This window comes from Malaya genurostris, chromosome 1 (assembly GCF_030247185.1).
Source record: "Malaya genurostris strain Urasoe2022 chromosome 1, Malgen_1.1, whole genome shotgun sequence".
Classification (NCBI taxonomy): Eukaryota; Metazoa; Arthropoda; class Insecta; order Diptera; family Culicidae; genus Malaya; species Malaya genurostris.
Genome location: NC_080570.1, coordinates 7,942,275 through 7,955,193, shown reverse-complemented (window position 1 = coordinate 7,955,193; position 12,919 = coordinate 7,942,275). Strand labels below are relative to the sequence as shown.

Sequence of the window (12,919 nt, the reverse complement as noted above, 5' to 3'; positions counted from 1 at the left end):
TGTGGCAGAGATTCTGATTAGGGATGTCGTAATATCGATCGATGAATCGAGTAATCGATTAATAACCCTGATAATCGAGTAATATTTAATCGAATAGCTTAAAACTAATATTCGATAATTGAGCTAATCGAATAATTAAAAAATCCCATAGTAATAATCGAGTAATCGATTAATAACCCAGATAATCGAATAAATTTCAATCGATTAGTTTCAACATTATACTCGATTATTGAATAATCGAGTAATTCGAAATTTCCGACATCCCTAATTCTGATACCAATATGGTACAGATACACGGAATCGCAAAACAACATAATTTTAACTACATACCCCCCGATTTGAAGGTTTCGTTCAATAACCTAATTTCAGGTAAAGTGGCTAGTTTAGTAGGTAGTTTCCGTAAGGCACGTGCTAAAAAATACTTGAGATATTTACAGTTGAGTCGAATTGACTCAATTTGAGGTTGATACAGTTTACTTAATTTTAGCTTATTGAACGAAACTCTCGCTGTTAAGTGGTTTTGCTCTTTGTATTTTGACAACAATGGAAGGAGCGAATGAAAGTAAAGATTCAAAAGAACTCAAAATTAAGTAAAAAGATGTCAAATAATAGGTAGTTTCTATTTTCCGTGTAGAATACAGATTTTCGGAAAAATGATCTGGAAACGCATGTAGTCGTTTTGTCACATGTAGTATGTCTGAAAATTCGTTTAATCGCGATTACATATAAACAATCTTGGTTGCACGTTTCAATCATTTTTTCATTTTTGGAACAAAACTTCATATTCGTTTTACGAAATATTTTGAAAATGATTGTAAATTACGGCCCAGATTAAAAAATTTACATCCACGTACAAAAATATTGTACTGTATGAACTGGAACTATAATTCCAGGTAATAAAAAAAATTTCGGATGCCCGGACTCTATCCCCTACTTCGTACGTACGAGATTCGATGCGGACTCACCTGAAGGGGCCAAGCTCGCAAAAAAATATGCTGCTGTTTCATACAAAAATGACGATGGATCACAGAAAATAATTTTTATAAATCATGGAGATTTTCGCAAAAACCGCATTTGTTTCAAGGCGAATAAATATAATTCTTATTCACGATGAAAATAAAAGCGTATAAAGTTTCTACGTACGGAAAAAGCCTCAAACTCGTAAATAAAATCTAATATATTTTTACTGATTACATTCAAAGCAGACATAACACAGACATAGTCACGAAAAATATCAAAACGAGTTTATTCATAGCGGAATTTATTCCATCCGAATAAATTTAATGTTGATCGTAAAGCTGGTTTCGAAATTTTCTTGAATTTGGAGTTTTAACGCAGGTTTATGCTAATTCTTTACTTTGTTTTATAAACCTTATGAAGAATGGTCCAATTGGCAGGAATGTTTTTGTAGAGGTTTTCAGTGGTTCGTGGAGTTTAAAGTTTTAATGCAAGATTAATTATGTAGCACTAAATAAACTGCCCTGGGTCAGTTTCCTCAATCGAAAACGACATTTATTTCGTTAGAAGATTCGCAGCTAAATAAAGTATTGAAACGAAAATATGCATAAATTCCTATCAGAATCGTGTACAGTGTTCAGTCAAGCTGAGTAAATCATCAATACATTGTTTCAATGTAATAACGTGTGATTTATTAGCAATATTTCTCGAAAACAATCATTGTATTTTATGTTCAGTAAGTCTAAATTTTTATCACATCAATTAACAACCACATTGAGATTGTAACCGACGACACGACCTGCCACTCGCTTTTAAAACTGTATCGTAAATCGAGCTACCCCTCAGTAACTGGTAATGTCAAAATGGAATCGCTTGAAAAAATGTTGTAACTGGCAACACAAGTTGGTAAATTATTGATTTTAAAAAACAGTTACCAGTAGCCTTGGTAACCACAAAAGAAATGTAAACAAAAACAAGAGATTCTCACTTAAAACGAAACCACTGAGTGTAGTTGGCCCGCTGACAGGTATTAAATTTATTCTTTCAGAGATCTGCCATAGCTGCATAATCTGCCATAGTGATTGTGTCGTATGCCGCTTTGAAATCAATGGCGCGTTGTATTCTCGACACTTTTGGAGTACTTGTCTCATAACGAATATGTAATTCGTAGTGGCGTACCGTACCGGCAACGCAAATTATTCACTACTAAAAATTTGATTTTGGTTGTTTAAGGCAATAAAAAACTTCTCGTGTGTTATCTTCAGGGGGAATATATTGATTTAACTAAGCAAAAAAACTAAAACTAGTCCACCAAGCCGATTGAATGTCTCCAGGCGACTTGTAACTTCACTAGTAATGATACTAACCGAATAATTATAATCCATCATAATTTCTTGGTGTAAGGGCAGTTTTGAACGCCGTTAATAAGGCGTCGACTTGCACTATAAGGAATTGTTTAAATGTTTCCCCAGCTTCATACGATGCCAACTCTTCCTCAGCGAGGTTGTGATTGTGATTGATAAATTGGTCAACCCACGGATGCAAACGAGTTTTAAAAAAAATTTGCACGTGCCTGTTCAACGTCACTAGTTTGTAATCGCCCTTGCTGGATTGAACTTTGAAGTGCCGATTGGGCTAGATCTATGTAACCGGTAGGGTAACCAGATTTCAGAGGTGATTTCAAAGCATTTTTGAAATCTAGTTCCAAGCAACTAGCAGCGTTATTAACAACAGCACACACTCCGTCTAGCGATTGCGTTCCACGTTCCACGTCGAATGCACTTCCGAATAATGAAAAATACATCATCCAACATGCTGGAGCATTGCTGCCCGTTTCAATGCTGTACAAAATTATCGCTTTCAGGACGCTTTTAGCTTCACTTCCTAAGTATTTGGTTCCAGAGAACTTTTTTCGAGATCGAACTAAAAACACAAAGCGATTAGAAATAAATTTATACGAATGAGAATATCATTTACACTCACCAAGCATCGGCGTTTGACAAACTTTATATACAATTCAGCCACAGACTAACAGACATGACAGTATGAGTAAATTCTTATAAAAATAATTTTTCGTTATGCACTAGTTCCACCTATATTGTACTGCGCGAACTATCTACTATCTATACACCCCTTGTGTTACATAAAGGTTTTTTTACTAGTTGGTTTCCCCTCGTTTGTCAACATTGATCAGCTGCTTGCAGGGATGCCTGATTTCATCGAAATATTTGAAAATGAATCGTCACAATAAATTTTTGGATTACGTTGATAATATATTTAACTTTTTTAGCGATGTTGGAAGGTAAACATTTATTTTACTCAACGTTGTTCATTTTTGATTGTGTTGGTAATTTTCACCCGAAATTAAGTGACGGCAGACCAGAAGCAAGTAAATATTGTAACAAAACGGGTTCGATTTTGTATTGCGTTGTAGGATGAGAAGTAGGCACAATTCTGTATATAGTTTTGGCAATATGTAATTAATCTGTATCCTGCATGAAATTCGCATGGGGGTATACAAATCAATACATTACAGGTAATTCTGTATGAATGGCAACTCGGTTGGTAAATGAAAAAAATAAACACAGTCTAGATGACAGACAGAATGTTTTTGATGGGGTAACGTGGTGCCATCATGACACATGTGAGTACTGTCCCAAATAAATGAATATTCGAAATGACCGTTTATATGGTTAAAGAATCTAATTTGAGTGTCCTGTCTGTTAGTCTGTGATTCAGCCCTCGAATGAATTATTGTTATTTTTTGCAGTTTTTTGTAAGATTTTTAATAACCATGAAATGTGGAATTATTCCACAACTGTTTCAAACTGTTTGTTTATTTATTCTGGTGCTCCTTGGTAACTAGTTCATAGCAACTTAAACAGTGTTGCTCGAATAGTTAGTTTTAGTCATTTTCAAGGGGTCGCTATATTTATGGTAACTGGTGGTAAATCGCTCACGAACACTTTTTATTCCGATTTTTCTTCGGAGTGTCTGGTCGTGTCGTCGTTGTAACAATTCTTTTTTTTTTGCTGTGTACAAGCACAGTCAAAAAAATTACCCTATCTCGCCACCAGTGTTAATTCTACATCGTGACTTGATACAAACTTGTTGCAGCAGTTAAATTCACCACATAGGCCCGCCCGCTGTTTTCAAACTTCTTCCGAGGGCTGTCATCTCCAAAACGTGTTTTGTGGTTTCTGTTGATTACCTGTGTTTCTAATTCGACTGCCGTGAATTAATTAATTTTTCGTGAATTTAAGTATTTTATTGGTTCAGATATCCAGTAAAGCAACCGTTACAATGATGATCCAAACCAAAAAACGACCACCGCTCAGTGAGGGAGTTAAGCCGTCCGCAAAAAAGCAGAAAATTTCAAAGTCGTCGAATGGCGAAGGCGACGAGAAACCCGTGAAAAAGTTCTCAATGCGACTTGATCGTAATCCTAGCGAGGGTAAATTTCAAAAGAAATTGTCTTCTGGGACAAAGAAAAAGTTCGGTTCCAAGGATGATTCTCAGGCCGGGAAGGGAGAGAAGAAACCGTTTGTGGAGAACACTCCGGAGGCCAAGCGTGAGTACTGGAACAGCATGAAGGCAAAGCAGAAAGCACTGCGCGAACAACGACGTAAATCCAAAACGAAAGATTTGTACGAGCTCAGTGTAGGGGCGAAGAAAATCTATGAGACACTGAAGAGGAAGTCAACCGAGAATAAGGAAGAATTGGTCGTGAAACTTCACGAAATGCTGAGCAAGGAGAAAACCTACGGTAGAATTGCGACCAGCCACGACACGGCCCGTGTTATTCAATGTATGATTAAGAATGCATCGGATGAAATACGACTGCAGATCGCAGACCAATTGATTCCGGAGATTTACGAACTGGCCACCTCGAAGTATGGGCATCATTGTGTGACGAGTTTGCTGAAAAACTGTAACAAACTCTTGTGGGCCAAAGTCACGGATGCCGTCATAAAGCATTCGGTTAAAATGGTTAACCAGACATACGCCGGTTCGATTGTGGATTCGGTTTACAACGAGTATGCCACGAATGAGCAGAAGGCATTTATGAGACAAGCTTTCTATTCGGAAATTTACCAGCAGAGCAAGGATAAGAAAGTTTCCAGTATGAAGGATACCTGGGAAACGAATGCTTTCATGAAAAAGACGGTTTTATCTACGGTGAAAGGTCATCTGGTTCAGGCTGCCAACAAGCAGCTCGCAGACAATTCTTTGCTGCACGCTCTTCTGTTGGATTTCCTGCAGGAAGCTCCGGTGGTTGAACGGTCGGAAGTTATGGAATTGTACATGCCTCACCTGGCAGCGATATCCAGCACCAAAGACGGAACGGCTGCTGCTATCTATTGCTTTCTGAATGCTATGGTCAAAGATCGCCGAGCGGCACTGAAGGCATTGAAACCGTTTTTGTGCAAGCTTAGTTCTCACGAACACGGTCATCGGCTGGTTCTGTGCATTCTCAACTGCTATGACGATACCGTAATTCTGGGCAAACAAGTCATTAGCGTGTTGATGGAGGACGTGGAAACGATCGTCGGTAGCGGAGAATGGGGCCGAAAGGTCATTGGTTGGATTTTTTCGCCGGCTGACAAGGATCTGTTGCATCCAACTCAGATCGAAATTTTAGACGGCTATTTGCAGTACAGCAAGAAAGATAAAGACATTCGCAGAAGGGAGATATTTGCAAGTGCGGTGGAAGCTTTTGGCAAGGCTGTTGCTGCCAATGCCGAATTTTGGTTACGAGGAGGCCATACTGCGTTGTTGACGGCTGCCATCGTGAAAAAATGTAAGTATTAATACTTATGCTAGGTGATTTTACTCAAAGGTTTTGTTTTTTAGTGAAAGGCGACTGCTTGGGAAAGGTGCATCGTGCTCTGGCAACCGTGGTTTGTGACCCAGAATGGCAAATTCAAGAAAACGAAGTCAGCTTGGAAGGGTCTATAATGCCGGAGAAGAAACAACCTGCCTCAAACCAGACCAGTGGGAAGATCAAGAAAATTAAGAAAAGTCCGTTTGAAGAGGAAAAAGTAAGTCGATTTTTTTTTGTTCATGAGTTCGTCTAATTAAAATTTTACGATGCTTTCAGGAAAAAATAAGGGAAAAGCAGCTGGCTCAAAATCCACTAGTGAGCGGAGTTGAACATGCCGGGATGCACATAGCCCTCAAAAAGATCATCAAATTAGACCAGGAAAAACGTCAGGAAGATGAAAATTCGTCACAATTTGGAAAGGCCATGATTGACATTCTATCACCTGAGACGGTACGGAATTTTATACTTTTATCGAACACCACTATTAAATTTATTATGCTCATTATTTCAGATCAAATCCTGGCTACTCCAGAATCGAACCTGTTTCCTACTGCTTCTGATATTTGAGAACTCATCGGAAACAGTGCAAGCGCAAGTTAAACAAAAACTGAAATCGACGAAAGCGGACCTAAAGAAACAAACTCACCCGGGAGCGAAACTTCTCCTGGAAAAACTTAAACTGTAAACTATAGTTTTAAGGCATTTTTCGGTTACAAACAATATATATACTTTAAACAGCTAAACTCTGCTAACATGAATTTTATTTTGCTTTAATCTCTGCCACCTAATTTAAATCCATTCACCATTTGTTCACTGTTTGCTTACTTTAGTCTGAGAATCAGGTGCACCCCGGAATCGGTATCCACCATGTCGGACATTTCGCCGACCTTCAGGGCAAAGGCGGCCTCTTCGAATGGTTTCTGCATCATGCCGCGTTTGAACATTCCCAGATCGCCACCCCGTTTGGCAGAGCTGCAGTCCGAGTATTGCTGGGCCAATTCGGCCAGGGTGGCCTCGCCCGATTTGATCTGCTTCCGGTATCCCTCGAGAATGCGCAGCGCATCGCCCTTGGTGCGTGTGATGTTCTCTTCCCGCCAGGAGCTCGGTCGACGGGAGTCCTTGTGCTTCACCAGCAGGTGGGCGCACTGGACTTCGGATGTTTCCTTCAAATAAAACAAGTTAAACAAATAAATGTTTTGGTCATTTGTAAAGAACTTACATCGGGGCTGGCCGCTTTTGTAGGAAGATCCCACTGTGATTCCTTAGTGTAAGTGTTGAGATAGTAGACCATTCCTGGAAAAAAAAATAATCCGAATAACAAACGGTCGGTCGCATTCTTCAAGCAAAAAACACAACACCAACATACCTGTGGACCGGCTAGTGCGTTTTTCCCAACCTTCTGGAACGGTTTCCTGGACCTCGGACATTTTAGTCGGTTGATATATTCAGGGGCTTGGCGAGGATGGAATAAAATACGCAAATCGGGAGTCAATGAAAACTGTTAGTTGTTATGAAAACGCGCCTGAAGATGGTCTCGTCAAGCGCGGAGATTCCCAAAAAATTCTCTATCGATTGACAGTTCGCGTCTCTTTCGCTGATGCAAAGAACATGACAGTTGAGGTGAATAAAAAACAAAGCCGTCATATTACCAAGATAGTCAACCTCATGCATCCGGATCAAACGAAAACTTCGATGCACATTGGAAACGGTCCTGACAATGTCCAGTTTCTTTGAGTTTACGTTCTCTTTTGATTTTTACGGAAAATTTTTGTATTTTCGAATAATTTCTTCAGTTGGAATTAAAACATTGTACTACATTCGAGATTCTTTGTAAAGAGTTCGGAGGAAAAATTGCCGATAGTGCCGTTAAATTGAATGAAGCGAAAACAAGGAGAAACGTCTTAAACTGCTAGGTGGGGCGAATTAATGAGAGGTGAACAAATCCTTTTAAAATTTGTATATTTTATATGGGCAATCTAATGGTGTATTTCACAGCTAGATGCGTACGTGTGCGGGGATGATAATTGTAAGTTCATCTATCAAAATCCTACTGAAAACTAGTTTACACTTGTAAAATCATTTAGAAACTGTTTACAACATCATTTGTACAAGTTAAAAGTTTATTTTTGAGTGAGAAATATCATATTCCACCTCTGTTATTTTTGCACAATACATTAAGATCAACACCTCAGAGTAAAAACTTTTTATTCCATATCTACTATGATCTTTCAAATGAATCTGCTCGTTTTAAAAAGAAATCGTTAATAAGGTGAAGTAATTTAAAAATATTCGTGCTGATTTGACAGCCTTGTGCTGAAAGTATCAATATTGGTCGATATATCATCTTATAATAATAACAACACGTATCTACAGAAAATAAAATTTCAGTGCATGCAACAGATTCTAAAATTCTACATAATAATTGTTATTAAACGAGTTCACCTGTGTAAAATTCAATCGTCATCCTAGGAAAGGTTCAAATAATTAAACTTAGATGACGCGCCAGGTAAAAGTTTTGCATTAGATTGCTCTCATTGCTGTGTTTGCTGACATTGTCATAACCAACCTCATAACCTCTCTGTTTTCTTTTAATACAAAACTTTTTTTAACTTTAGAAATGATATTTTATTTGTATGTGTTTCGGAAAACTCGTTCCGGCTTTATCTCATTACCGAGCACTCATTCTGTTCTATGGTGTGTAATTTTGGATACCAATTTCATCAACATTTTCCATTGTGCTCTCAGAAAATGTTATGTTGATCATTTTCAAATAATTTTATTCGTTGCGTACATCATGAAATGTTACTATGTAAGGACATTACAGACTCGCAAACCGAACCAAATATGCGACATTATGATGATAAATAGTGTTTTACCGTCCCTTAAATAAACTCGACCGAACCGAAACAAATAAAAGAATATTAATTCCCTTACATTTTCAAAATAACAGTTCTTGTAACAGATCCTAAATTTCAAGAATATAATTGAAATTATATGAGTACCCCATAAGAGCCTGTATAAAATTCAATCGTCAGCCTAAAAAAGGTTCAAATAATAAAACTTAGATGACACGTCGAATCCTTTGTTGCTCTATGTGATGATAAAGTACACTGAAATGAAAATCTTTTTTCTATTCATTAAATGTGTCATATGAATCAATTTTTTTCATTTATTATAGAAGTCATATGGAAACATATAACTATAATTGATAGTGTATATGAAATTTATATAATATACAATAACTTTCAAATATCCATATCCATAGTGAAAATATTGGGAATATCATATATGAGCTGTATGAATGTTCGATGACATGTATATAACAAAATTTAACAGTGTAAGATTCAATTTTGGGCATGACGTCATGACGGGAAATACGGAAAAAATAATGATGGCTACCCGAGAACAACGCGTTTTATTCGAGTTGGGATTTCCGCAACATTTTCTAGACGTTTTGAGTGGTATGTATTTTACTTCGTATATATTTTGTACTCAATAATACTTTTTCACTTCAATCAGGTTGTGGTATCGGTTTATTTGAGTTGGCGAACATCGGAAAGAATTATAATAAAAGTGATATATGATTAGGTGATATGATAATAAAACGGTAATATGTAATGTTTATATAAATAAATATTTTTATTTGTTATGAACAGAACGTTGACTTTGTTTTATTTTATATGGCATATAAAATGGACTACATTAACCTGTATAAATACGTTTCAATATAATACCAAATGCATTTCAAAAGGTTTTCCGATATTTCTTATATGATTTGCCTATTTGTGACTATAGAACACGCTAATAGATTCGATACAGACAAGAATTTTCATTTGCTATATTGAAATCATATGAGAATAACTTCCAGAAGAATGTTATGCTTCATAGCATTAACATATATACTTGACATGATGTTGAATACACCATATAGCTATCATTGAGAATTCCAATAGTGCAAAATCATTACAATATCATATAATGTGAAAGTGATAATTTGGCTCAGTGTAATACATAGAGTATGTTGTTTTGAGTTTTGCAGTTGAAAGTCAATCGCGCTTTTCCTGATTGGCCTTCTAACGACAGTTCGACGTGTAGATGGTGCTGTTGTACAAACGATGATGTTTTCGAATGAAGCTGTCAAAATACATAGGAATGTTTATTCTCCAGTGAATTTTTATTTATTTGTAGTTGAAATTCGAATAATCGATAAATATTCTTTTGTTATTGGGGAAAAAAACATTGATTTCTATTTAAAAAATGAGAAAAAAACTTTGCTTTTAGAATGACCTACAGATTGATAATATTGACTTTACTTGTTGACACCGGTCTAAAATAATTGGTCTGGCCGTTTATTCCACCCAAGTAACTGTTTAAACCTTTAATTTCGATAACGAAAATTAATAACATAACCTCACTTAGCATCAATATTTAAATATAGTTTAGTACTGAAGAAATTGAAGGTTTATATTTATGCAAAAGTTGAATGAATGCAAAAGTTCTACCCATTCCGTAGATTTTTTTTAAGGAAAAAATACTATGTTAGTAACTAATTTCGCATTTAATTCTCGATTCCTATATTGCTCTATGTGATAATTTGCTAACATCATCGTTTTCTTGGTCCATAAAGTGAAACATAGAAGGCGCGGAGTTGATTTGAGTTTTGCGTTTGAAAGCCAATAACGACCAATCAGTAATCTATCAACATCCTCTTTGAAAAGTAATTTCTTACAAATATGAGCGTTCAAGTATTGATATTAACTATAAACGAAAAAGAAATCATTTCTTTCACGATTGCGATTATGATTGATCATCATCAGTCATCAGAAGAAGAAAATAACTCGAAAATCGGTTTGCAAAAAAATTGGAACCGTTATTCGATGCGCGTCCTCTACATCTGATGTTGTTCACTACGTTAGTGGATTCAACGAACTCGGCCACCTGGGGTCAGTTTTACTGCTCGGTAAAAAAACGTTTCCCTGACAGATGCCGTCAAAAACACTGCCGCACATGTGTGTTGGTGTTGCGTGGGCATTTTGCTTGCGCGACGTCGTCGTGTCTTGAATGCTCGCTCTCTCCACATCGTGAGCACAAAGCACGTCCAAAAACCCGTACGAAAGTCCATGTCGAGCAGCGTAGCAGCAGAACCGTACCAGTGGTAGAGTTGGATTGTCGTGGAGCGTCGACTGTCAGACAAACGGCTTACAGTAAAAAGTAATACAAGTCGTGTAGTCATCAGCAAAAGTGAAAATTTTCTATCATCTGCTCGCGATTGTGGTCCGATACGCCGTGATTGATTACTGTTGAATGCTATTAACTGTTGGACACATTCCGGGCGTACAAGTGGTTCGGGGTTCATCGGGAAAAGATTTCGCCTCGGGCTCGGGAGTGTCAATTATCTGGTTAGGAGGAAGGTGCAAGCAGCAGCCAACGAGTCGAAGTGGGAGGATTGCGTGTTGAGGAAAAGTTTCGCTTACTTTGTAGGCCATAGAGTGGTTGCAATACAGTGCAGAAGAAAAAAGCAGTAAGTAAAGTGCATCTTCGTCGAAGAATGAAGAAAATGGGGAATTAAAATCGTAATTTATTTCAGTGATATGATTGATTAATTAAATTATTTGTGATTCCTGGTGGAGGGAAAGTGCTAACAGCAAAAAAAAAGTGCGACAGAAAAATCCCCTGGGATACCCCGTGGAAACATTTTATTTTCTCATGTAAGAGGTGTGCGCCGTGTTTTTTTTCAAGTGCTGTGTTTGTGCGAGGATTTGTTTTGCAATCGAATTGAGCTTTTTTGTAGCGAACTCTACATAGCTTCCACATCAGCTGCTTCATTTGAAACACCGTTTAGCAAACAAATAAAAAAAAGATCGAAAATCAACAAACGCAACCCCGAACAGAAGAAAACCTTTGGCAGCGTTGGCAACTATTTTGTTGAAAATAACAACAACAACACGGCGGGCGCGACTGAAGCAAAGAAGATAAACTTCAGGCAGAGGAAGTGCTAAAGTTTCTCTTCATTAAAAATCTTTTCTGCTGTTTTTGGTGTGAACGTGAATGTCGCAACACGACCGACGCGTGCAGGTTTTTAACTCAGGTGAGTTCACTAAACACAACTCAAGCAAAACAAAAGAGAATCAATCGGAAACGACTTTTTTTGTTTGTCTACTACCGGAAAATGAACGACAGTTTCCAATGATATACAGAATCCAACTCTTGAATAAATTCGCAGAAAAACGGATAAGTAACATTGAGAGGCTCGCTTCAATTTCTTCTCTCGTGTTGATGACTAAGTCAATGTAGAGATTGTGTTTGTAGGACCGAACAGTGGAAAACTATATTTGGTTCTGTCACAAAAGAACTCATATGGTATGCTGATCTCTTTCTGACTTTATTTAGTTCTGTAACACTTGTAGCATTTAAGTTAAAAGTTTACTAAACGACGGGAATTACTATTAGACAATTTTTTGTCTAAATAGTTGGAAAACAGGGAGATAAATAAATAGAAGATTCAATCGTCAAGTTCATTGAAGACGGAGTGCTATGGTTTTGGTGCGAATTAAATCAATGCGTACCTACGTACATATTTAAATACTGCAGTATCTACAGTCAATAAGGCGGTACTAACGAGAGTAAAAAAATGCCCAGCCGCAGAAGACACGGTGCCAGAGGGAAAATTATCGCAGATTCTCTCTTGAAGGACATAAGAGCCTCTTCTACAGCTCTACGATCCACACCAATAATATCAATGTCGTCCACATAACTCTATCTGTGAGATAGACTTACCAACCGTAAAAACGGACTATCTCTGAGATAGACTTACCAACCGTAAAAACGGATTTTCTTCACATGCGCAGGGGAGGATCAGCACGGATCAGAAGCTGGACTCTCAACTGGGATTCTAAATTTGGATTTGGACCCTGGATTCTGAATCTGGATTCTGAATTTGGATTTTGGGCCTAGATTCTAAACCTGAAGTTGGATTTTAAACCCATTATTCTGAACTGGGATTCTGGACCTGGATTATGAACCTGATTTCTAGCTTTGGATTTTGAACCCGGACTCTGAACCAGAGTTACCATATTCACAGATTTTTCTGTAAAACCACAGATTTTTTTTGTCTACTTTGTCACACAGATTCTGTGT

General features: G+C 37.4%; 3 protein-coding genes across 8 annotated transcripts in view; 2 read left to right on the top strand and 1 right to left on the bottom strand.

Annotated features, from left to right (window-relative positions):
* Positions 1-4,129: 4,129 nt before the first annotated feature.
* LOC131431328 (protein penguin) lies at positions 4,130-6,525 on the top strand. Its single transcript, XM_058596972.1, has 4 exons — positions 4,130-5,758; positions 5,812-5,999; positions 6,059-6,232; positions 6,294-6,525. The coding sequence occupies exons 1-4, from the start codon at positions 4,261-4,263 to the stop codon at positions 6,465-6,467; spliced, it is 2,034 nt and encodes a 677-aa protein (XP_058452955.1). The 5' UTR covers positions 4,130-4,260; the 3' UTR covers positions 6,468-6,525.
* On the bottom strand, positions 6,507-7,383 carry LOC131431330 (putative peptidyl-prolyl cis-trans isomerase dodo). The gene is made up of 3 exons (XM_058596986.1): positions 7,149-7,383; positions 7,002-7,075; positions 6,507-6,945 (listed from the first exon to the last, which is right to left on the bottom strand). The coding sequence occupies exons 1-3, from the start codon at positions 7,207-7,209 to the stop codon at positions 6,604-6,606; spliced, it is 477 nt and encodes a 158-aa protein (XP_058452969.1). The 5' UTR covers positions 7,210-7,383; the 3' UTR covers positions 6,507-6,603.
* Positions 7,384-10,891: 3,508 nt separating this feature from the next.
* LOC131431296 (ecotropic viral integration site 5 ortholog) overlaps positions 10,892-12,919 on the top strand; it is a 49,450-nt gene continuing 47,422 nt past the window's right edge. For 2 of the 6 annotated variants that reach the window (XM_058596924.1, XM_058596942.1), the window contains exon 1: positions 10,894-11,870. The gene's annotated coding sequence lies outside the window, so the exon portion shown is untranslated. Of the gene's footprint in view, positions 11,871-12,919 lie in introns of all 6 variants that reach the window. The other 4 variants (XM_058596916.1, XR_009229663.1, XR_009229665.1 and 1 more) reach the window with 4 other exon arrangements.